General features: G+C 34.9%; 2 protein-coding genes across 5 annotated transcripts in view; one reads left to right on the top strand and one right to left on the bottom strand.

The window, feature by feature from the left end:
- The window catches only part of TRMT13 (tRNA methyltransferase 13 homolog), a 32,423-nt gene extending 16,843 nt beyond the window's left edge, over window positions 1–15,580 (top strand). For 2 of the 3 annotated variants that reach the window (XM_037826547.1, XM_037826548.1), the window contains 3 exons: window positions 5,450–5,524; window positions 8,380–8,812; window positions 9,114–15,580. In XM_037826547.1, coding sequence (XP_037682475.1) covers window positions 5,450–5,524; window positions 8,380–8,812; window positions 9,114–9,309 — 704 coding nt within the window. In that variant the 3' untranslated portion in view covers window positions 9,310–15,580. The remainder of the gene's footprint in view (window positions 1–5,449; window positions 5,525–8,379; window positions 8,813–9,113) is intronic. The other variant, XR_005215292.1, reaches the window with a different exon arrangement.
- Window positions 9,336–26,758, bottom strand: part of LRRC39 (leucine rich repeat containing 39) — a 44,279-nt gene continuing 26,856 nt past the window's right edge. For both annotated transcript variants that reach the window (XM_037826549.1, XM_037826550.1), the window contains 6 exons: window positions 18,039–18,195; window positions 17,355–17,491; window positions 14,533–14,678; window positions 13,691–13,843; window positions 12,626–12,765; window positions 9,336–9,591 (listed from right to left, as the gene is read on the bottom strand). In XM_037826549.1, coding sequence (XP_037682477.1) covers window positions 9,536–9,591; window positions 12,626–12,765; window positions 13,691–13,843; window positions 14,533–14,678; window positions 17,355–17,491; window positions 18,039–18,195 — 789 coding nt within the window. In that variant the 3' untranslated portion in view covers window positions 9,336–9,535. The remainder of the gene's footprint in view (window positions 9,592–12,625; window positions 12,766–13,690; window positions 13,844–14,532; window positions 14,679–17,354; window positions 17,492–18,038; window positions 18,196–26,758) is intronic.

The raw sequence follows: 26,758 nt of genomic DNA, 5'->3' as shown, positions 1-26,758 counted from the left end.
CTGTCCTTGTGCCAGTACCATGCTGTTTTGATTACTGTGGCCTTATAATAAGTTTTAAGATTGGGAAGTGTGTGTCCTCCAACTTCATTCTTCTTTTTCAAAATGGCTTTGGCTATTCAGGACCCTTACCCTTCCATATAAATTTGATAATTGGCTTTCCCATTTCTGCAAAGAAGTTTCTTGGAATTTTTTATTGGTATTGGATTGAATCTATAAATCATTTTAGGTAGGATTGACATTTTAACAATATTTAGTCTTCTGATACATGAACATGGAGTGTCCTTCGATTTATTTAGTTCTTTGATTTCTTTTAGCAGTGTTTTGTAGTTTTCTAAGTACAAGTCCTTTCCATCTGTGGTTAGATTTATTCCTATGTATTTGGTTCTTTTAGTTGCTATTGTACATGGAATTTTTTTCCTGATTTCTTCTTCTGATTGTTCATTGCTTGTGTATAAAAACACTACTGATTTAGGGGTGTTGATATTGTACTTTGCTGAATTCATGTTATTAGCTCTGTTGTGCGTTTTTTCAGGATTTTCTGTATATGGGATCATGTCTTCTTCAAATAGGGAAAGTTTTACTTCTTTCTTTACACTTTGGATGCCTTTATTTCTTATTCTTCCCTAGTTGCTCTAACAAGAATTTCAGTAAAGTGTTGAATAACAGCAGTGACAGTGAACGCCCTTGTCTTCTTCTTGATCTTAGAAGGAAAGGTTTCAGTCTTTCACCATTAAGTATGATGTTAGCTGTGCATTTTTCATATATATCCTTTATCATGTTGAGAAAGTTTCCTTATATTTCTATTTTTCTAAGTGTCTTTTCAAGGAAGGATGCTGGGTTTTGTCACACGCCTTTTCTGCATCAAGATGATCATGTGGCTTTTTTTTTTCTTCATTTTGTTAGTGTTATGTATTACATTAATTTATTTTCTTTATGTTTTAACACCCTTGGATACGAGGGCTAAATCTCACTTGAACATGGTGTATAATTTTTTTTAACATTCTTTTGGGTTCAGTTTGACAGTATTTTGTTGAGGATTTTTGCATCTATATTCATAAGAGATATTGGGCTGTAGTTTTCTTGTATCTTTATCTGGCTGTAATATAAGGGTGATGTTGGCCTCATAGAATGAATTAGGGAGTGTTCCCTCATCTTCAGTTTTTGGAGGAGTTTGAGTAGAATTGGAGTTCAATCTTCTTGGAATGTTTGGTAGCATTCCCCTAAGACATCTAATCCTGGTCTTTGTTGGGAGGTTTTTGACCACTGATTCACTATCTTTACTAGTAATTAGTTGAGGTCTTCTGTTTCTTCTTGTGTCAGTAGTTTGTGTATTTCCAAGAATTTGTCCATTTCATCTAGGTTATCTACTTTATTGGTGTACAGTTGTTCATAATATCCTCTTATAGTCCTCTTTTTTTCAGCAGGGTAGATAGTAATATCCCCCCTTTTCATTTCTGATTTTCGTTATTTGTATCCTATCTTTTTCCTTCGTCAGTGTATTTAAAGATTTGTCAATCTTATCAATCTTTTCAAAGAATCAACTTTTGGTTTTGTTGATTCTATTATTGTTGTTGTTGTTCTCTACTTCATTTATCTCCACTCTTTGTTATTGTCTTCCTTCAGCTCACTTTGGGTTTAGTTGGCTCTTCTTTTTCTTCCAATTTTGAAGTTAGATCTATGATTTGAAGTTCTTCTTCTTTTTTAATGTAAGCATTTAGAGCTATAAATTTCCTTCTCAGCAGTGCCTTTGCTGCATCCTGTAAGTTTTGTTATGTTGTATTGTCATTTTAATTTCTCAAGGTATATCGTAATTTTCCTTGTAATTTCCTCTTTAATCAATTAGTTAATATGTTATTTAATTTCCACGTATTTGTTGATTTTCCCTTTCTCCCTCTGTTACTGATTTCTAACTTTATTCCATTGTGGTTGGAGAAGCTACATTGTATGATTTCAATATTTTTGAGACTTGTTTTGTGACCTAAGATATGGTCTATCCTGGAGAATGATCCACGTACACAGAAGAATGTGTGTTCTGTTGTTGGGTGAAATGTTCTATATATGTCTGTTAGGTCTGGTTGGTTTAGAGTATTGTTCAAGTGTTGTAATTCCTTATTGAGCTTCTAAGTAGAGGTTCTAACCATTATAGAAAGTAGAATATTAAAGTCTCTTACTATTAATGTAGAACTGTCAATTTCTCCCTTCAAATCTGTAGTATTTACCTCATATATTTTGGGCTCTGCTGTTAGATGCATATATATTTATAATTGTTACATTTTCTTGTTAGATTGGCCCCTTTATCAGTATATAATGACCATCTTTGTCCCTCATAGCAGTTTTTTACTTAAGTCTCTGTTTTTTCGGATATTGGTATAGATACCCCAGCACTTTTTCGGTTACCACTTGCATGGTATATTTTTTTCCATCCTTCCAATGTCAGCCTACTTGTGTCTTTGAATTTAAAGCGAGTCTCTTGTAGACAGCATGTAGTTGGATCATGCTTTTTTATCCATTCTGTCAATCTCTGCCTTTTGATTGGAGAGGTTAATTCATTTACATTTAAAGTCACTACTGATAATGCAGGACTTTCTTCTGCCCTTTTGCTATTTACCCTTTGTAAGTCTTATACCTTCTTTGTTTCTCAACTCTTCCATTAATGCCTACTTTTATGTTTATTTGATTTTTTATGTTGTCCCATATTGAGTGCCTTCTCTTTTGTATCTGGATATAGTTTTCATATATTTTCCTTGTGGATACTATGGGATTAAAATTAAACATCCTAAATACATAACAATCATATTTGGTGTGATATCGACTTGACTTCAGTAGCATACACGTATACTTTTCCTATACCCATCTTTCCCCCCACCTTTTTTTGGTACTTGTTACCACTTATGTCTTTGTACATTGTATGTGTAGAACCATAGATTTATCATTACTCTTTATGCATTTGCATTGTAGCCCCTGTAGGAAGTAAGAAGTGGAGTTATATACCAAACAATACAATACAATTAACACTGGCATTTATGATTACCCAAATGGTTACCTTTACCAGAGGTCTTGATTTCTTTATGCAACTGTGAACCACCATCTAGTGTCCTTTTCATTCAGTCTATAGAACTCCTTTTAGCATTGCTTGTAAAGCAAATCAAGTGGTGATAAACCTCCTCAGCTTTTGTTTATCTGGGAATGAGTTAATCTCTTGTCATTTTTGAAAGAAAATTCTTGGTTGACAGTTGTTTTCTTTCAGCACTTTTAAGTATTTCAACCCATTACCTTCTTGCCTTCATGGTTTCTGATGAGAAATCAGCACTCAGTGTTATTGGGACTCCTTTGTAACATAATACATTGCTTTTCTCTTGCAACTTTCAGAACTCTTTCCTGGTCCTCTGCATTCAATAGTGTGATTAATATATGATGGGGTGTATTTTTCTTCTTGTTTACCCTGTGTGGTGTTCTCTGGGCTTCCTGAACATGCAAAACCTGGTTTAGAGATTCCAGGACTCTCAGCTTTCTGAGAAATTACCTTGCATTCTTTCTTTGATAATTTTCTTTCCTCCATTTTTCTTATCTTCCTTTATGGAAGAATATTTGGGATTTAGTTATTAGACCTCTTGGAATGGTTCTCTAATTTTCTTGATTTCTCTATTTTCTTCTTTTTTTCTGTACTTTCTAAGAGTTCCTCAACTTGCTGTCTTTTATTATAGTTTTAATTTTTAAGACTTTTTCTCTGAATTTATCTGTAATGTATCATGTTTTTTCATAATTGCAATATCTTGCATCTTTGAAGATATTAAAGATAGTTTTTAAAATAATTTTTCTCTCTTGATAACCTCTATGTCACCACGTTGCTCTTTTCTATTTGTTTTGGTCTGTCTCTTTCAAGTTAAAGGCTATCCTCAAACATCTGGTACTCTTTGATGGTCTGTGCACAGTTAAAATTGAGGGACTAAAAACCCTTAAGTACATAAGTGGGCTTGTTAACTCTGAGCTTTAATTTGGGGTGACCTGCCTAATGAGATTTTTCCTCTTGGGCTGGTCAGATTCCTCAGAGACGTTTCTTCTGATCAGCTGCCTTAGACAGTAAAGGTCTGGCTACCAATATCCTGAGACCAAGTAGGAAACAAGAGCTGGGGTATCGGTATGCACACTCACATAATCATTCCATCTTACCACACTTCAACTTCCAAATGCTTATTGCCGCTCAGTCTAGAGATCCCCTATTTTACCAGTTCTAGGGAGTTCATCTCCATGTTTCCACCTTGTGGGAAAGAGGAAGTCACCTGGCTTAAGGTCCGGATTGGACTACTTCTTAAACAGACTTTACCCCAATACTCTCTATTACAGCCACCCCAGTTTCATTTCCAGTATATCCAGTGACCTCAATACCTGAGCCTTTTAGAGATTTGTGGAGTAAATTGGGTCAGTTCTCAGCCTTTCCCATTTTTGCCTCCTTTTCTCTTCTTCCAGACCTTGTGAATTTATACCTTTTTAAAAATCTTTTTACCCTTATTTTGGTGGAGTTTTAGGAGGGAGCAAACTAGATACTTGTGTTCAATCTTCCATCTTTGTCCAGAAGTTCATCTACCCTGCTTTCCAAGCCCAAAGAAGTAGTAGGAAGAGAAGATGAGGTAATTTGTCAAGTATAAAAGCAGAAAGAGTTTCTTAGATATTTTTTTCTCTACCCTTATGGATAAGTTTCTTGAAGCACCTTAATTTAAACCTCTGTATTCCCTGACAAAAGCAAATTATTCCACTTGGCACCAATTTATGCTAGCATATATTACCATCTGAAAGCGAGATAGCAGAAGAGGTGGAATATTTACCGAGGACCTCCTTTGAACAATTCTAGGTGCTGTAGCAGAATTTGTAGAGAGATGTATACTTTTCACTTCAGAATCTTAGAAGAAGCAAAATGAATAGGGAATGAAAATGAAACCCATGATTGTCATATAATACATTTTACTGCATTGTGTTGTTGAAATATTTTGCTTCACTTTTACAGGATTATTATAGATACTTTGTTATTTTCAGAACAAGTGTGAATAGCAAGGACAATATCTTTTTATTGATCAAGTTATATGACATGCTCTATTATTTTAATCAGTATATTGATTATAGATTTTACAGTCTTAAATATGTGTTAATTATAGTATTCAGGCCAAATAAATCCAGTGAGGAAGGGTCTGAGTTTTTATCAATGGATTAAGATTTAGCACAGCATAGAGGAAAGAGCATTGGCCTAATTCTAACTCTGTCAATAGCCAGCTGTATATCTTAGCAAATCACTGTATCTTTGTAGCCATTCCTAAGCTACAAAGTGTGAGAATTTTTCTGTTTGAGTCTTTTATAGCTCAAAAATTCAAAGACTCTGGTTTTCTCTTTTGGAAAACCACATTAATCATATATCTCATAATATAGCTAACTTAATTCTCATTTCCCTATATTTCAGACAAGATTCCTGTGCTAATAGAAGAAAAACTACCTGTGGTAGGAATCGGAAAGCATTTGTGTGGTGTGGCAACAGGTATGTAAACATAATAATATTGTCTAGACTGCACTTTAATTTTTAATTTAACATGGACCCAACCATTTAAATAGCCTCTTTGGAATAGTTCAGATCACTTATATTTATAACTCACTAACTTTCCATAGTAGCACTGGCCCTGTGTGTTATCACATACAGCGCTTCCCTTTTTATGTGATCATTTGGGCCATTTGGTAGGATGGTTTAAGAGTTTTGCATGTAAACACTGTCCATATAGGACATTAAAGTTCTTTGGGTTATACTTCAACCAAAAAAGGAAATGAATCATTTATGAAACATGTATGATCCCACCGCAGAAGTGACTGACTTTTTAGAGAAGTTGCTTAGTAGGGACTCTGAACCCTTTCCAACTAGAAGATTGTTTTGTATGGGTTCTGGAGTGTTTGCAAGGGAAAGAACAAAAAAGAAATGTTAAACAAAAAATTCTAAGATCTCTGGTCTTAGCACTTCTCTCCATCAGATCTAGCATGATGCAGTGGAAAGAGCATGAGTTTTGGAATCAGATAGTCTAGGTTCAACTCTGCTATGTAACCTTGACAAATTATTTTTCTGAGCTTTGCTTATCTCATCTGTAAAATGGAGATTATGATATATAATTTACCACGTTACATGCAAAGTATCTTACACATATTAGTGCTCAGTAAATATTAACTATTAATACATCTTCTTCCTTGCCCCTGCTAGTATCATCATTTACCCCCATGGGGGAGCTTGGAGCTTCCATGAGACATTATTCAAGTTGACCACAAATGGCTTTGAGTACTATATATTTATGTTGTCCTTGATAGTTGTTAGACTACTTTCATGTACCTTATCTCATTTAACCCTCGTAAAAGCCTTCTGAAGTAAACCAGTTCCATCATGGGTGGGGAAAAAAGCACACTCCTTTCACTCTTAATTTTCTTTAGCTACCACCAGATCTCTCTCCTACTCATCTAATCCAAGTTTCTCAAAAGTGTATTCTACATTGGCCAGATCTGTTTCTCTCCACATACTTGGCCCCCTTCATTCAATCTGAATCCCACCTGCTCACTCTTATCATTATTTTACCGAACATCTCTGCTGCAGTTGCTTACTCTTAGGAAATTCTGTTTCCTTCCCCTTGTATGTTTCTTTCATGCACATCTTCCACCATCTGTCCTTTAAATAGTACTATTCAGACCCATCTGCTATACACTTAATGTGTCTTTCCCCTTCTTAAAACTTTTCAAGTAGTTCCCAGTCACCTACTGGATTAAGTCCATGCACTCTAACATGACATAAAAGTCTCAGTAAACTAGCCTCTGCCTTCCTCTCTTTGCCAATACCCACCTCCAAATTTACAATTCAGCAACATCAAACCCTGTGTGTTTTTCCTATATATCATATTGTTTGCACTATACCTGAAGTTCTACCCCCAACCCCCACCCAAACAGAAAAAAACGGTCAGTTTCTACTTACCCTTCAGCTCAGTTGTCACCACATTCAGAGAGTCTCCTTAGTGTTTAGCGTAATACCCTCTACATATCTTTACTTTCTTTAATTGTAATTATTTGTTTATATAACTAATTTTCCCACTATGCCATAAATTTTTTGAGCATAGGCATATGCTTACACAGTGCTTGGGTAAATAACAGGAACTTGGTAAATGTTTGAATGAAGGAATAATCATGACTTCCATTTGCTGTGTTTCTTTATAACTTACTAGATTTGTGGCTTTGTCACTTAAGTTCTCTGTAAAGGAGGGATTGAAATAAATTATTAAAGCTCTTTCTGATTCTAAAATAACTTCACTCTTTTAATCATTTTTCTTGTCATTTACATTTCTGAAAATCATTTACTTAAGCCAAATATAAATAAAATAATAGCTGCAAATAATTTGTTAGAAAATAATAGCATTTGAAATAATAGACTAGCTATTGCTTTCTCTATCCAGTCAGTAGGTTCCCAAAAATGTTTGTCGACTTGAATTCATCTATTAAATTTGCTAGTGAAATTTCAAATAATTTAATATTCACTTGTGTCAGGGTAGTAAAATTTGAATGTATATATGCTTTTGATTAAACATAGTTGGCAATAGAAATGTTTTATAGAAGTATATATTTGTAGTGCTTCTGATATTATCAACAATTTAGAAGTCTTCAATGAGAAGTAGCCATAGTCATCAAAAATCCATTTGTTTGGTTTTGAAATGTACTAAAAAAAGTTTCATTTTAATATGGAGTTACATTCACCTAGAAGTTTGTGTATTAATCATCATTGCAACCTCAATGCTTTGCACATGAAAGCTACTTAATAAATATTCGCTGAATGAGTACCTAAATACAGTCACGCTACTCTATACAGCCCACCTGCTACATTCTGGCCCCTTCTCAACTCCTCAGCTCATCACTGCTGTGAACATCTTACATTTCAGATTGACACCTAAACAGAGCTGTCTTTCTTCTTTATATCTTTCACTGGGTTTCTTAAGCTCAAATATTACCTGGAATGTAAATATAGGTAAATATTTTTTTTCTGTTCAAGTCATTTCCTCAGCTAGGGTAAGAGAAATGAGAGACCATTCAAGTATTGGAATAAAAGTTTTTCCCAATTGTGGATCTTAAGCTTCAGGCAGTTTTATTGGGAAGTAGGCTTTATGCAAAATAAATCATTAGAGAAAGTAAGAAGATAATGAGGAAAAGAGCAACTATGAACAAAGTTGATAATTCATGAAATAATTATTACAAGTATAAAGCTAAGTAGGTTTTTGTTGCTGTTGGGTTTTTTAAAACCATACTGCTTAATAATTGTAAAAAATACATTTTTTAAAAAGATGATGTGGTTTGGGGGGGACCACATAATTGTGTTTGCAGATCTTGCATTACGATGTTTGGTTGAAACCTATGCTGCCAGTTGTGAGGAAAGGAATGAAGAACCTTTAGCCAAACGCATAAAGAATGATAAAACAGAAACAGAAATTAACACTTTGACCAAGGAAGGAAATGAAAAAAACGTTCCAGAGAAGTGGACCCCTGTGGCTGGCATTGTTATTGCACTCTGTTGTCACCACAGGTGTGATTGGAGACATTATGTGGGCAAAGAATATTTCAGGGCTCTAGGCCTTGGAGCAGTGGAATTCCACTATTTCCAGCGAATGAGTAGTTGGGCAACCTGTGGAATGCGGAAGACATCTTTGGAAGCTTCAAATATTACCACAAAGAAAAAAGATAATCAGAATGTTGATAGTGAAGAACATGATGATGGTGGATTCAAACTCACAGATAATAGCGCTGAGGGTTTGCCTGGGTAAGTGATTAATTTTGTAATGTACAACACTAAGGGAGCAATATTTTATTGTTTTGCTTTCTCTGTAGATGACTATTGTAAAAATTTATTCATGAAAATATACTGTACAATCTAATTTTTGCTTTAGTTAAAATACATTTTTATTGTGGTCATAAATAAAATGTGTCTTGGGAGAATGGAACATTATACCTAGTATATTGTAGGTTATTTAGCAGCTTCTCAACAAAAAAAAGTGACAGGATGATTTTTTTATAAACTTTTACAAAATTTTAACATTGTTTTGTGTGTTTATTCAACTTAGGTTTCTTACTGTTGAAGAAAAGAAGAAAATAGGGCATCTTTGTAAATTGCTGATTGACCAAGGCCGAATCCAGTATTTACAGCAGAAGGGATTCAGCTCTGCTTTACAGTACTATACAGATCCTCTGGTGTCTTTGGAAAATGTATTGTTAACAGCCTTACCAAATCATTCATCATCACCGGAAACAACTGCTTAATGGAAAAGAAATTTTGAACATCTGTCTTCCACAAAAAAAATAAGATTTTTAATTGTATTTTTATATTCATGAAAATATAATTTAAATAGCAGATAATATGAACTTTTTAAAAATATTGTAGCCTCATTAAACTCTGGAAATAGCTTTGTTTTTGACTTCAGAAGTCCAAAGAGAGAATTCACCAAATCTCAAAGTAATCCTCTTCAGCAGGACATCTTGAATTATACTATCCATCAGTATTTATAGAGATCGGTAAAGTAGTCGAACAGTTGACTTGGTTATCTGAAACACACATAATGTGTCAACACATAACTAGCACATTATCTTTCTATTTGCATTAATTTGGAAAATTTATTTTACTTTTTATTTCTTTCCTAAATTTTTTCACTTTATCAAAAAATTTAAAAAAACAAACAACAAAATCATTTCAAACAAAACAAAGCAAAGGGTTAAGTAAAGCAAATAACCACTTTGCTTCCAACATGCTCCTGCCATACCCCAAGAAAATTAATAAACCATTCCCAAACAAAGGAATAAGAAAATCAAATAATCTAAAATAACTACATTGCTTCCAACATGTTCCTATTATTTAATATGTTTTTATTTCTCAAGTACAAGATGTAATGACCCAAGTGTCCATGTGTAACATAGGCCAATCTGAGAATATGGCATATGTAAGGATTTTTTCCCATGAAGATCTGGAAAGGATAATTGCAATTTTTTCAAATGCAAACCAATTCAAAGATGTTCACAATCAATTAATGAAATCACCTTCAGATATTCAGAGCCATACCTATTTTATATATTATCAGAATTTGTCCAGAATGAAGACATGTTTTCAATAAAAAAACCCATTTCATTTCATGTTTTGTTGGATAACTTATCTGGTTAGACCTTCCAGTAAACCACATATTTATAAACATAATTCACAAATTAAACTTGAAATTTGCAAATAACTTCTGAAGTTAATTACAATAACAGATCTTTTAGCAGGCAGTGTTTACACATACTAGTACAAATATAAGTATGTTCTTTCCTGTTCAGGAAAATAATTTGAAATAATATGGAAATTAGAGAATGGAACCAAAAATCTTCTCCTATTTAGGCCTTACTTAACTTTGTGGGTAGTGTCTATGCACAAATATTTCTGAATATAGGGTAGCGCTCTTACTCTTCTCCACATCTTATTATTAATTTGTTTCTGCCTTTATTTGTAAAAATTATCTTTACTTAATTATCAATATACTTACAAAGACAGGGATCCAGAATTACTAATTTTAGAGTTTATATTATTATTATTAGATAACTTTTTAGCATATAGGTCTGTGACTATGAATTGTAAATGAGAAACCTAGCCCATTTTTATTCCTGACCTTTTTACTTTAATCTTACACATTTTGTCAGATTGCCTAGGTACTAATCCCAACCCTTCTACCTCTTTGCTTTATAACCTTGGACAAGCTACTTACTTATTCTCTCTGTGCCTCAATTTCCTTCTCTTAAAATGAGGATGATAATAATAATAATAATAATAATAATAATACCTACCTCAAGGTTTTTGGGAGCATCAAATGAGATAACATAAAATGCTAGAACAAATCTGAGCACAGAGTAAATACTCAATAAATATTAACTTATGAGTAGTAATTCATGGATCTATTTTTGATAACATAATAGGCAGGCTTTCATATTACTATCTTTTAGTTTGTTACCTTTTTCCTGTTACTAGTTTTATGTCAAGCATTATTTAAGTAAGTTAGTTTGGTTGTGTTTTAAGGTAGTTACTCATGCCCCCTAATCAAGAGAACGTAAATGAAGATAATAGAGCATTCAATAATTAACCTGATTTTACTGTAACAGGCAATGTTGGTTTGCATCATACAATTTGCTTTGCATCATTCAAAAATTTATGCCCAGAAATAAAAGATATTCTACAGAAAGTCATAATCTAAGTTATGTTTCATAAAACACATGCATGCACACACGAGTCATCATACCAATATAGGCCAGTGGCCCATTAAGCCTAAAGATATGTCTCTGACAATGATACAAAATACATTATGAGAAAATAAGCTTGCCCTTCAACATGCTGCCAACCTTACATCAATATTGTTTTCCCCAACTTTTTTATTTCCCTTAACATATCATAAGAAAGTAACTATGTTCTTTCTTGAATTTTAAATTACCTCTTGAATGACAGAGTTACATCAAATTTATTATATTAAAACTGGAACTCAACTTACCCTTCTACCACCTGATTCTACAGCCAGCTTTAAAATACCTCATTTCTCCATCTCAGCATAAACATATATCCAACTGCTGTAATCAAAAACTGAAATTTGTCCTGGACTCCTTTTTCTCATCTTCATTCAGTCATCAATTCTGTCTCCTACTTGTCCTGTATATATATGATGTCCTCTGCTTTCCAATATTAGGCCCCAAACTATACTATACTTATTAAGCCTTCAGTCTGTCTTTCATGCTATTAGTTCTGTGACCTTGCTGCAGTAGATCTAATCACCATTTCCTAAACAACTGTCATTGGATTATATCCTCTAGCTGAAAAATTATTATTGTTTGTCCACAGTATACTTACTCTTCAGAGTAACTAGTAACTGAATTTTGCATTGATTTGAACTATACTTTTAAGTAAAAAACTTAACATTTTGGTGAACTATAAAACCATGATTTTCTATTGCTAAACATTTGTTTCATTGTTAACAAAGAGTTGTGCTCTTTGTCCCTAATTTGGTTTGATTTAAAGTCTTGCCTTTAACTAAAAAAAAAGTAGCTTAATTCTAAATTATCAGAGACTATGTGGTTGACATATATATAAAACCTCACATTTCAACTATTGGTTAAAAGTCCATGTTCTCGTCACTTTTTCATTCCTAGGTAAAATGGTTTTTGCAGTTTGTGAATTGTAGAAAAAATGGGAACGGCAGGAAGGGTAGTAGTGTTCATGGAAGTAAGTTGGCATTTACGACAAACCAGTAGAATGAAGTAGTAAAGCTTTGAGAATCCTATCTTCATTCACTTCTTGGTTACTCTTCAAGTGCTTGGCCAAGTAATTTATTTCCATTTAAAAGATAATTGAATATCTTTACAAATTCTCTCTCTAAGCCCTTATTAGAACTGTGAACTAATTTGAATTTCACTTTTTTTCCTCCCACAATACTGACCAAGAGACCAGAATTGGATGGAAAAGACAAGATGAATGAGAAATCCATGAGGGAATAGAAAGGTAGAAGTTAATTAAGTACACATTCCTTTACCAAAAAGAATATTTAATCCATATTGTACATAAACTTCATACCTGCTCTTCTCCGTGATTCCTGTATGTATGTGTGCATAAATTGAAGGCCAAATAATTCCCGATCCTCTTCTTCATCTATGCTTTCACTGGGAGGAAGTGTTACTTCCAATTTCAGTGGGTTGTCTCTGAAGTTGACAAACCTAATAGGTCACAAAAAAATTTAAAAAAAAAAAAAAAACTTTTTATAGATGCCATAGAAATGCACATTTATTTCCCTGGAGAAAAATCAAATGATAATACACTAAATTATTTTTTTTTTAACTGGTTACAATAACTGAACGTCTTGGTAAGATGTGATATATCCCAAGAATCTTTCAATTTCTTTCTTGGAAGAAAAAAACATTAGCTTGAGACAACTTATTTTCAAAGAGCTTCTTAAAGCAGCTTTTAGTTCATAGCATATATTTGACATGTTACAATTTTCACTTCTAAGAGCAATTACAATGCATCTTAAACAATACTGTGAACTTAAGTTTGCATTTTTATAGACTTTTGTATCTTATCATTGTAACTTCACCACCTGGTGTAGTGCTTAGTAATTGTTGAATAAGTGAATGAATGAATGAGTGAATGATTTTGTTATGGAAGTTGTGGTTTTTGGTGTGAATTCTGATGCTGTCAGGAAATATTGGAATGAAAGCACTTGAAGGAGTTCTGATGATAGTTAACTTAGTAAAAAGTTATATCTTCCCTGTATCTCTAAAATAATTGCCAGTGTCCATTTATAGTTATTCTGAAGGGAAATGATCACTATTTATATTGCTAATGAGGTTCATTGGCAGTTACAATTATGGTTTTAGTTGAGAATGTCATCAATAGAGGATATTTTCAAGAACTGATAAATCCCAGTACTGCATTAGTTTAAAGTAGTCTTTCTTGAATAATTTAGGCCAGTATTATATGAATTCTATTCATCAAATTATAGAATTTCAAAGTTGGAAATGACTTTTTAAATGTATTCATTCATATAAATGAGAACTCAAATTTATTAATAACAATTTCTCTATGTTACATTGTTCTACAGCCAGAAAGGAACATGTCAATTTTGTGTCTTCTGCTTTTTACCTTAGATTTGTCATTTCTTCCATGCACACTGGAATATCTTGCAATTTATTGTTGCTGAGAACAAGAGTACCCAGATTTTTCATATTGCTGATTGTTTCTGGCATGCATTTTATTTCATTCCGTTGCAACCATAATGTATGTAGATTTGTCATTCTGAAGGATTAAAAAAAAAGTTTCTGCAATTAGTCACACAATATGAAAAGTCTGGTTCTTATTAACTTAAAAATCAAAGAAATGTCACCCTTTAAAACATGTTCTTTAACTAATATACCTATTCGATTAACTGACTTCACATTCCCTGACTATTAAGGAAACTGCATGGGCGAGTTCTTGTCTATACTATATGTCTCATCATGTGGTGGTAGAAATGAAATTAACATATTCTAGAACTATAGCAGATTCTTTAGTATTCTCATACTATTTCTTAAAGAATTGCTAAGAATGTTATCTAACCTGACCTTCATAGTCTTGAGTGAACTATATCAAATTATTAGTATGCCAATTTATGTTAAACCAATATAGAATAATGATTAATAGAACGGATTTTGGGGCCAGACTGCCTAGGTTCGAATCCTAGCTTGCCCACTTGCTGTGATCTTAAGCAAGTTAGGTAACATCCTTAGTTTCCTGAAGTGCCTGGCACAAACTAAGCAATGTTGTTGCTGTTATGGCATTTCCTTCTTCATTTATTTAAATCAGAAAGCCAGTGTCTCCTTTCCCAAAACTCTTATTCATTTAGAATAAATGTAAATATTCTATTAAAACATAGCATAGTTAAAACCAAATGAATCTGTTGTGCTCAATTATTTACCAAGACTTTTGTTAGCATAAAGTTATTTTACCTTCCTATGGTATCAGGAAGTTGTTCAAGTTTGTTGCTTCCCAGATCAAGCCACTCAAGAGCAGGCATGTTCAAAACAGCAGGAGGGATCGTAGTGAAGTGGTTCATACTTAAATCAAGGTGCGTAAGCTTTGTCAGATTGCTGAGCTAAAGAGCAAAGCAAGGTTTTTCAGAACAAATGTCCACAATGTAAACTAGTAGGAGACTCACATGGGCAGAGGAGATATTTCACATCAAGGAATGTTCATGTTATACTTGAACCTTATTTAGTCATAGTAATCCAGAACAAACATGAAGTAAAAATAAACCTAAAGACCCTCTGGGGAAATGAAAAACTATCTCATAGAAGGTTATTCTTTTCAAAGACAATGTATCTTCCAAAATAGCCAAGTTCCAGGGTTTACAGAACCTGTCTGGCAGAATTTTAGTGCTTGAGTGCTTTGTTTTCTGAGAGTAGATATATTATTATGTTTTTCTTTAATTCAGCAGTTGAAATTCCTATGGGGAAAAACAAACTTCAAAATAATAAGTATCTTTATCAAGCCCTCTTCTTTGTGCCTGATGCTTTACATTATCTCAAACATAGAATTTACCATTTGGTAATTTTCTTTTTTGCAAATGAAATAATCAAAAATCATTGAAAATAATATAAGAAACACCAGTGTGCTCAGCTTAAGAAAGAAAACATAGATACAACTGCAGCCCTGTGTGTATTCCTCCCTTCTTCCTCTAAAGAGGCAACTACTAACATGAATTTGTTAACTTTCATTCCTAGGCATGTTTTTAATATTTTATTATTATATATATTTTTATAAACAAAATTTAGTATGTTTTTAAAATTTACGTAAAAATTATGACACTGCACTTATCTTTAATTTGCTTTTTCTCTTAATACAGTTTTTAAATGTATTCATGTAGATGCCGGTAGCTCTAGTTCATTCATTTTTAAATATCTCTTTAGTTATCTCTGTCCTCCATCCCCCATTGAAAAAGCTGTGAGCACCTGAGTTGCTCACCATTGTACATTAAATTAATAATTCTGACAACAACCTACAAGGTGAGTGTCATTATTTCCATTTTATGGATAAAATAGCTCAAAGAGGCCATGTAACTAGAAAATGATGGAGTTACGATGTAAACTCAAAGTTTTGTGAACATAAAGCCACAAACTCTTTTCCTTCTTTCCATAAAATATCCTACTGAAAGTTTCAAAAAGCAAGAATTCAGTTGACTTTGATAAAAAGAAAAAAAAAAATCTCTGCATTAGCTTTGAAGGTTCTATGCTTTATTTCTGTCTGGGCATGTTCAGATTCAGTCCACAACTTTTATACCATAAAAAAAAGTGCAGAAATGCAGTGTTCTGTGCATAATGCAAAAAAGTAGAAGCATTCTATTAAGTGATACTGTTACTGTAGCATTGGAATTCAAACAATGAATAAAGTGCTTTTTCAGAATTGTCATCAGACTTTTAAAAATGTCACGTGGTTTAGAAGAGAATATAAAATATTGTTTTTTTAATATGCATATGTTTGTGTATATACAGTGTGTGGAATTTAATAGCTGAGAGAGGAGTCTCTAATTGCTGGATTCTTGGTAGTACTAGAACCCTTTAATTTTAGAATATTGAAAAGATGTTTAAATTGTTTTAGTCTAACTCTCCTGATCTTGCTTATGTGAAAACTGAGACCTAGTGATGTTAAGTGGTCTGTCCAAGGTCACACAGCTACTTAGGGGTCACACTTTCTGAATTAAAGAATCCCAGGATCAAATTCTCAGTTCAGTGTTTGTTCCATTATAAGTTAGTTCTTGTAAAGAAAGAAAAAAAGACAGGATAATAGACATGCCCAAATTCATGCAGAATTTTAGTGACAGAACCAACCCTAGAAACAAAAATCACAAGAATTAGAAATTAAAAATAAAATATTTATTGACCTTCTTGTAAGTACCAAAAAATTGTCCCTGTGAGCATTATTTTCATCATTAAAAAGAATAAACATTTTACTAATGGAAACAGTACAAGATGAAATGTATACTCTGAAGCTAGGTTTTACTTGCAGCAAATATTTGTGATATGTTTGATTAAAAAAAAAAACTAATACACTTACTAAGATAAAGTGGGGCAAGAAATCCTCTTGCTATTTTATTTTGAGTATTGTTATTATTAGCTCTTAACTGACAAAGTCATGGTTATCAAGGCAATGCACCATGAACTTTGCTGATTCTAAGAGCATTAAATATGTTTGAAATGTAATGCAAATGCCTTTATCTGTATGATCAATTTGGTTTCAAAAGCATCACACAAAATCAAAGTTGGAAGGCTTTCCAATCCCATTGTCTTGCTTTTACTTCGTAGAGCCTACAAATCTAGCAAACACATTTCTTAAACTGCAGAATTAACATCTCATCATTTCTTCTCCGGGAAATTTAGTATTATATATATGTTACCAAATACTAATTAAAAAACAAAAGCATCACTCTATAAAAACCAACTAGTAAAAGTTTTTCTATCACCACATTATGATGGTCATTTATTGATTGGGAATATAAAAATAATTAAAACATTCATTCAGGTCTCCAAAGAGATCAAAATCTAGTCAACAAGTGATGTCAGCCCTTTGACAATAATCTTTTATGCTAAATAGATCTTTCTCTATTTAAAAACACATTTTACTTGTAGTATTAGGATATGGTTTTCACAAAATACTTTTCTCTGAATTAAAACACATAGCATTTCTTCATTAGCTTTGTTTTTAATAGTCTCACAATTGGAAAGTAATCCATTAATAGCTGGAAAATAAAAGTGTAGGCATTTATCTTTCTGACCTCTTGTGGAAGGTCACAGATATCTCTGTTAACAGCAAGTTCTAGTTTCTCCAAGCTGGCACAGTTACTCAGTTCCTTGGGAACAGTTTTGATCTTGTTGTAACTGAGAATCAGTTCCTGAAGTCTAGTGAGCAGTCCTACAAGAATAATACACAATAGAGAACAAATAGATATGATATAATACAATGTTTATTATAGCTTAACTTACTTGCCAGTTTCACAGTGGCAAACTCAAAGTTCTTAGCTTCTTCCTTTTTCCTAGCCTGTGTCCTGCGCGTCAAACAAGGGCCAAATCTATTAGTGCTATAAGCAAAATAACACTTTCATTCTGTCCTAGCTACTATATCCTGAACAATATGATTTTTTAACCCTCATCCAAAGAAACTTTTCTTTCTTGCCTCCAACAGACTGTCTTCTAAGAGGAAAAGCTGAACCAGCAGTATTGTTTCGAGAACTTCCACAAAATTTCAAAGAGAATTTTGAAATCTCATATTGAATCACCCCAGTAAATCCAAAAGCTTGAATCCCCTGGAAGCTTCCATTTAGATTAGATGTCTAAAATTTTCTCAAGACTCAGCGGTATATAAAGATGAGATTATCCTATGTATTCTTTAAAAATCTCTCAATAAAAATCACATTTCCATATAGATACAATAGCATAAGACTAACAGCAATCTTCCTTACCAATTCCTCGAGGTATATCTGAAATTGTGTTTCGAGATAAATCTAACACAATGAGGTTCTGGAATCTTCCGATGAATTCAGGAATTTTCAGCAAACCAGTTCTATGAAGTTGCCATTCCTGTAGCTGATTCAGTTTCAGCAGAGAAGAAGGGAGGACCTAAACACAAGTAAAAGAAATGACTGGGTCACTGTATTAAGTTAAATTACCTCAGTACCATGCCACAGAAGAAGTTAGTAGATCGTAGTGATATTTGACTTTTCAAAGCACTTTGGAATATTTTTGCCTTAATGGATTATATTTATAAGTGTTTTGTGTTACTTCTAAGTTTGGAGAACTTTAATTTTTTGCTAAGCTTTCAAGCCCCAATTATAGATCAAACAAAAATAACATATTTTGGTCAATATCAAATTTATAGATGAGGTCCTGAGGATTCTATTGTATATTGTTTTCCTAGAGTAAATATGCTATTGAAAATGAGAATATGATGGTTAACTGAAATCATAGAGAAACCAAAAAAGCATGTTAATCAATAATTCAAACTTATTTTTCTCTTTTGTTTTGGAGAACGTTATATTTTTTAAATTTCAGCTAAGTGAATTATTTGCCTTTTCCCTTTCAGCCTAACGTGTCCAGAAGAGAAAATAAAGGAGCTTACCTTGTAGCAAAATATACCTCTATGCATGAAAACCACACTAACCAAGGGTCATATAGGTCCCTGTAAAAATTAAAGTCTGCCACAAAAGACTAAGAGTGTACCCCTACCTCACACCATAAACAAAAAGTTAGCTCTAAAAAGTCAAATACCTAATTATAAGAACAAAAATTGTAAAACTCATAGAAGACATAAAGGAACAACTTCAGGACCTTGTGTTAGGCAATGTATTCATAGATTTTACACTAAAAGCAAGAACAACAAAAAATAAGGATAAATGGAACATCATCAAAATTTAAAACTTTAGTGCACAAAGCACATGATCAAGAAAGTGAAAAGAGAATCTGCATAATGGGAGAAAATATTTGGGAACTATGTATCTGACTATATATCTGTAAATAACTCCTACAACTCAACAACAAAAAAGACAAACAACTCAATTTAAAAATGGCAAGACTGACTTCAAATAAAGATATGAATAAAGCAGATCTGGTTAAGACTAGAGCCAATTGGGCCAAAGGGTAAAGGTTGAAACTGACAGTGTGTTAAAACTTCAACTCCCATGTGAGACCAAGGGAAGAGATGTTTATTTGGTGTAGGATCTATATTTTCTAAACAATGTAATTTCTACAGTCAGTTTGTTCAAACACTACAATTACATGGAACCTTGAATAGGAACTGAGCTATGGTAGGTCTGTATAGATTAGAATGAAATAGCAGCACATCCTAAAGTAATTGAGGTGGAAAATAAAAATATATATTCGAGGCCCCCCTGAATAGCTGGGAGAGGTGTTGGACTTTCTCACCTGGATTGTTGCTGATGTTCTCATAAACATTGGGGACTGATGGCTTGATGTGCTGAGCCCTCTGTTTTGGGGCTGGCCCCTATGAAGCTTGTTGCTGCAAGGAGAGACTAACCCTGCTTATAATTGTGCCTAAGAGTTTCCCCTTGAGTGCCTCTTTGTTGCTCAAATGTGGCACTCTCTCTCTAACTAAGCCACCTTGGCAGGTGGTCTCACTGCTCTTCCCCTTACATGGAACCTGACTCCCAGGGATGTAAATCTCCCTGGCAACATGGGATATGACTCCCTGGGATGAATCTGGACCATCATCATGGGATTGAGAACATCTTCTTGACCAAAAGGGGGATGTGAAATGAAATGAAGTAAAGCTTCAGTGGCTGAGAGATTTCAAATGGAGTTGAGAGGTCACTCTGGTGGACATTCTTACGCACTATATAGAAAACATATTTAGGTTTTAATGTACTGGAATAGCTAGAAGTAAATACCTGAAACTACCAAACTCCAACCCAGTAGTCTTGAAGACAATTGTATAACCATGTAGCTTACAAGGGGTGACAGTATGACTGTGAAAACCTTGTGGATCACACTCCCTTTATCCAGTGTATGGATGGGTGAGTAGGAAAATGGGGACAAAACCTAAATGAAAAATAGGGTGGTATGGGTGGGTGGGGGGTGGGAGTGATTTGGATGTTCTTTTTTTATTTTTTTTTATTCTTATTCTGATTCTTTCTGATGTAAAAGGTTCAAAAATAGATTGGGGGAGGCGGGGCAAGATGGCAGACTGGTGAGCTGTATGTTTTAGTTACTCCTCCAGGAAAGTAGGTAGAAAGCCAGGAACTGCATGGACTGGACACCACAGAGCAATCTGACTTTCGGCATACTTCATACAACACTCATGAAAACGTGGAACTGCTGAGATCAGCGAAATCTGTAAGTTTTTGCGGCCAGGGGACCCGCGCCCCTCCCTGCCAGGCTCAGTCCCGTGGGAGGAGGGGCTGTCAGCTCCGGGAAGGAGAAAGGAGAACTGCAGTGGCAGCCCTTATCAGAATCTCATTCTACTGATCCAGACTCCAACCATAGATAGACTGAGACCAGACACCAGAGAATCTGAGAGCAGCCAGCCCAGCAGAGAGGAGACAGGCATAGAGAAAAAAAACAACACGAAAAACTCCAAAATAAAAGCGGAGGATTTTTGCAGTTCTGTTGAACATAGAAAGGGGAAGGGCCCTGAGGTGCATATGCAAATCCCAAAGAAAAGCTGATCTCTCTGCCCTGTGGACCTTTCCTTAATGGCCCTAGTTGCTTTGTCTCTTAGCATTTCAATAACCCATTAGATCTCTGAGGAGGGCCCTTTTTTTTTTTTAATCCTTTTTTCTTTTTCTAAAACAATTACTCTAAGAAGCCCAATACAGAAAGCTTCAAAGACTTGCAATTTGGGCAGGTCAAGTCAAGAGCAGAACTAGGAGAGCTCTGAGTCAAAACGCAATAATCCAGTGGCTAAGAAAATTCACTAAACACCACAACTTCCCAAGAAAAGGGGGGTGTCCGCTCACAGCCATCATCCTGGTGGACAGGAAACACTCCTGCCCATCACCAGCCCCATAGCCCAGAACTGCCCCAGACAACCCAGTGTGACGGAAGTGCTTCAAATTACAGGCACACACCACAAAACTGGGCATGGACATTAGCCTTCCCTGCAACCTCAGCTGATTGTCCCAGAGTTCGGAAGGTAGAGCAGTGTGAATTAACAAAGCCCCATTCAGCCATCATTTCAGCAGACTGGGAGCCTCCTTACACAGCCCAGCAGCCCAGAACTGCCCTGGGGGGACAGCACTCACCTGTGACATAGCACAGTCATCCCTCAACAGAGGACCTGGGGTGCACGGCCTGGAAGAGGGGCCCACTTGCAAGTCTCAGGAGCCATACGCCAATACCAAGGACTTGTGGGTCAGCGGCAGAGACAAACTGTGGCAGGACTGAACTGAAGGATTAGACTACTGCAGCAGCTTTAAAACTCTAGGATCACCAGGGAGATTTGATTGTTAGAGCCACCCCCCCCCTCCCTGACTGCCCAGAAACACGCCCCATACACAGGGCAGGCAACACCAACTACACACGCAAGCTTGGTACACCAATTGGACCCCACAAGACTCACTCCCCCACTCACCAAAAAGGCTAAGCAGGGGAGAACTGGCTTGTGGAGAACAGGTGGCTCGTGGACGCCACCTGCTGGTTAGTTAGAGAAAGTGTACTCCACGAAGCTGTAGATCTGATAAATTAGAGAGAAGGACTTCAATTGGTCTACAAATCCTAAAAGAACCCTATCAAGTTCAGCAAATGCCACAAGGCCAAAAACAACAGAAAATTATAAAGCATATGAAAAAACCAGACGATATGGATAACCCAAGCCAAAGCACCCAAATCAAAAGATCAGAAGAGACACAGCACCTAGAGCAGCTACTCAAAGAACTAAAGATGAACAGTGAGACCATAGTACGGGAGACAAAAGAAATCAAGAAGACCCTAGAAGAGCATAAAGAAGACATTGCAAGACTAAATAAAAAAATGGATGATCTTATGGAAATTAAAGAAACTGTTGACCAAATTAAAAAGATTCTGGACACTCATAGTACAAGACTAGAGGAAGTTGAACAACGAATCAGTGACCTTGAAGATGACAGAATGGAAAATGAAAGCATAAAAGAAAGAATGGGGAAAAAATTGAAAAAATTGAAATGGACCTGAGGGATATGATAGATAATATGAAACGTCCAAATATAAGACTCATTGGTGTCCCAGAAGGGGAAGAAAAGGGTAAAGGTCTAGGAAGAGTATTCAAAGAAATTGTTGGGGAAAACTTCCCAAATCTTCTAAACAACATAAATACACAAATCATAAATGCTCAGCGAACCCCAAATAGAATAAATCCAAATAAACCCACTCCGAGACATATACTGATCACACTGTCAAACACAGAAGAGAAGGAGCAAGTTCTGAAAGCAGCAAGAGAAAAGCAATTCACCACATACAAAGGAAACAGCATAAGACTAAGTAGTGACTACTCAGCAGCCACCATGGAGGCAAGAAGGCAATGGCACGATATATTTAAAATTCTGAGTGAGAAAAATTTCCAGCCAAGAATACTTTATCCAGCAAAGCTCTCCTTCAAATTTGAGGGAGAGCTTAAATTTTTCACAGACAAACAAATGCTGAGAGAATTTGCTAACAAGAGACCTGCCCTACTGGAGATACTCAAGGGAGCCCTACAGACAGAGAAACAAAGAAAGGACAGAGAGACTTGGAGAAAGGTTCAGTACTAAAGATATTCGGTATGGGTACAATAAAGGATATTAATAGAGAGAGGGGAAAAATATGACAAACATAAACCAAAGGATAAGATGGCTGATTCAAGAAATGCCTTCACGGTTATAACGTTGAATGTAAATGGATTAAACTCCCCAATTAAAAGATATAGATTCGCAGAATGGATCAAAAAAAATGAACCATCAATATGTTGCATACAAGAGACTCATCTTAGACACAGGGACACAAAGAAACTGAAAGTGAAAGGATGGAAAAAAATATTTCATGCAAGCTACAGCCAAAAGAAAGCAGGTGTAGCAATATTAATCTCAGATAAAATAGACTTCAAATGCAGGGATGTTTTGAGAGACAAAGAAGGCCACTACATACTAATAAAAGGGGCAATTCAACAAGAAGAAATAACAATCGTAAATGTCTATGCACCCAATCAAGGTGCCACAAAATACATGAAAGAAACACTGGCAAAACTAAAGGAAGCAATTGATGTTTCCACAATAATTGTGGGAGACTTCAACACATCACTCTCTCCTATAGATAGATCAACCAGACAGAAGACCAATAACGAAACTGAAAACCTAAACAACCTGATAAATGAATTAGATTTAACAGACATATACAAGACATTACATCCCAAATCACCAGGATACACATACTTTTCTTGTGCTCATGGAACTTTCTTCAGAATAGATCATATGCTGGGACATAAAACAAGCCTCAATAAATTTAAAAAGATTGAAATTATTCAAAGCACATTCTCTGACCACAATGGAATACAATTAGAAGTCAATAACCATCAGAGACTTAGAAAATTCACAAATACCTGGAGGTTAAACAACACACTCCTAAACAATCAGTGGGTTAAAGAAGAAATAGCAAGAAAAATTGCTAAATATATAGAGACAAATGAAAATGAGAACACAACATACCAAAACCTATGGGATGCAGCAAAAGCAGTGCTAAGAGGGAAATTTATAGCACTAAACGCATATATTAAAAAGAAAGAAAGAGCCAAAATCAAAGAACTAATGGATCAACTGAAGAAGCTAGAAAATGAACAGCAAACCAATCCTAAACCAAGTAGAAGAAAAGAAATCACAAGGATTAAAGCAGAAATAAATGACATAGAGAACAAAAAAAACAATAGAGAGGATAAATATCACCAAAAGTTGGTTCTTTGAGAAGATCAACAAGATTGACAAGCCCCTAGCTAGACTGACAAAATCAAAAAGAGAGAAGACCCATATAAACAAAATAATGAATGAAAAAGGTGACATAACTGCAGATCCTGAAGAAATTAAAAAAATTATAAGAGGATACTATGAACAACTGTATGGCAACCAACTGGATAATGTAGAGGAAATGGACAATTTCCTGGAAACATATGAACAACCTAGACTGACCAGAGAAGAAATAGAAGACCTCAACCAACCCATCACAAGCAAAGAGATCCAATCAGTCATCAAAAATCTTCCCACAAATAAATGCCCAGGGCCAGATGGCTTCACAGGGGAATTCTACCAAACTTTCCAGAAAGAACTGACACCAATCTTACTCAAACTCTTTCAAAACATTGAAGAAAATGGAACACTACCTAACTCATTTTATGAAGCTAACATCAATCTAATACCAAAACCAGGCAAAGATGCTACAAAAAAGGAAAACTACCGGCCAATCTCCCTAATGAATATAGATGCAAAAATCCTCAACAAAATACTTGCAAATCGAATCCAAAGACACATTAAAAAAATCATACACCATGACCAAGTGGGGTTTATTCCAGGCATGCAAGGATGGTTCAACATAAGAAAATCAATCAATGTATTACAACACATTAACAAGTCAAAAGGGAAAAATCAATTGATCATTTCAATAGATGCTGAAAAAGCATTTGACAAAATCCAACATCCCTTTTTGATAAAAACACTTCAAAAGGTAGGAATTGAAGGAAACTTCCTCAACATGATAAAGAGCATATATGAAAAACCCACAGCCAGCATAGTACTCAATGGTGAGAGACTGAAAGCCTTCCCTCTAAGATCAGGAACAAGACAAGGATGCCCGCTGTCACCACTGTTATTCAACATTGTGCTGGAAGTGCTAGCCAGGGCAATCCGGCAAGACAAAGAAATAAAAGGCATCCAAATTGGAAAAGAAGAAGTAAAACTGTCATTGTTTGCAGATGATATGATCTTATATCTAGAAAACCCTGAGAAATCGACGATACAGCTACTAGAGCTAATAAACAAATTTAGCAAAGTAGCGGGATACAAGGTTAATGCACATAAGTCAGTAATGTTTCTATATGCTAGAAATGAACAAACTGAAGAGACACTCAAGAAAAAGATACCATTTTCAATAGCAACTAAAAAAATCAAGTACCTAGGAATCAACTTAACCAAAGATGTAAAAGACCTATACAAAGAAAACTACATAACTCTACTAAAAGAAATAGAAGGGGACCTTAAAAGATGGAAAAATATTCCATGTTCATGGATAGGAAGACTAAATGTCATTAAGATGTCAATTCTACCCAAACTCATCTACAGATTCAATGCAATCCCAATCAAAATTCCAACAACCTATTTTGCAGACTTGGAAAAGCTAGTTATCAAATTTATTTGGAAAGGGAAGATGCCTTGAATTGCTAAAGACACTCTAAAAAAGAAAAACGAAGTGGGAGGACTTACACTCCCTGTCTTTGAAGCTTATTATAAAGCCACAGTTGCCAAAACAGCATGGTACTGGCACAAAGATAGACATATAGATCAATGGAATCGAATTGAGAATTCGGAGATAGACCCTCAGATCTATGGCCGACTGATCTTTGATAAGGCCCCCAAAGTCACTGAACTGAGTCATAATGGTCTGTTCAACAAATGGGGCTGGGAAAGTTGGATATCCATATCCAAAAGAATGAAAGAGGACCCCTACCTCACCCCCTACACAAAAATTAACTCAAAATGGACCAAAGATCTCAATATAAAAGAAAGTACCATAAAACTCCTAGAAGATAATGTAGGAAAACATCTTCAAGACCTTGTATTAGGCGGCCACTTCCTAGACTTTATACCCAAAGCACAAGCAACAAAAGAGAAAATAGATAAATGGGAACTCCTCAAGCTTAAAAGTTTCTGCACCTCAAAGGAATTTCTCAAAAAGGTAAAGAGGCAGCCAACTAAATGGGAAAAAATTTTTGGAAACCATGTATCTGACAAAAGACTGATATCTTGCATATATAAAGAAATCCTACAACTCAATGACAATAGTGCAGTCGGCCCAATTATAAAATGGGCAAAAGATATGAAAAGACTGTTCTCTGAAGAGGAAATACAAATGGCCAAGAAACACATGAAAAAATGTTCAGCTTCACTAGGTATTAGAGAGATGCAAATTAAGACCACAATGAGATACCATCTAACACCGGTTAGAATGGCTGCCATTAAACAAACAGGAAACTACAAATGCTGGAGGGGATGTGGAGAAATTGGAACTCTTATTCATTGTTGGTGGGACTGTATAATGGTTCAGCCACTCTGGAAGTCAGTCTGGCAGTTCCTTAGAAAACTAGATATAGAGTTACCATTCGATCCAGCGATTGCACTTCTCGGTATATACCCGGAAGATCGGAAAGCAGTGACACGAACAGATATCTGCACGCCAATGTTCATAGCAGCATTATTCACAGTTGCCAAGAGATGGAAACAACCCAAATGTCCTTCAACAGATGAGTGGATAAATAAAATGTGGTATATACACACGATGGAATACTACGCGGCAGTAAGAAGGAACGATCTCGTGAAACATATGACAACATGGATGAACCTTGAAGACATAATGCTGAGCGAAATAAGCCAGGCACAAAAAGAGAAATATTATATGCTACCACTAATGTGAACTTTGAAAAATGTAAAACAAATGGTTTATAATGTAGAATGTAGGG

The sequence above is a fragment of the Choloepus didactylus genome, chromosome 2 (assembly GCF_015220235.1).
Source record: "Choloepus didactylus isolate mChoDid1 chromosome 2, mChoDid1.pri, whole genome shotgun sequence".
Taxonomy (NCBI): Eukaryota; Metazoa; Chordata; class Mammalia; order Pilosa; family Megalonychidae; genus Choloepus; species Choloepus didactylus.
Note: the sequence above shows the minus strand (reverse complement) of the source record. Positions and strands in the feature narration are given on the sequence as shown.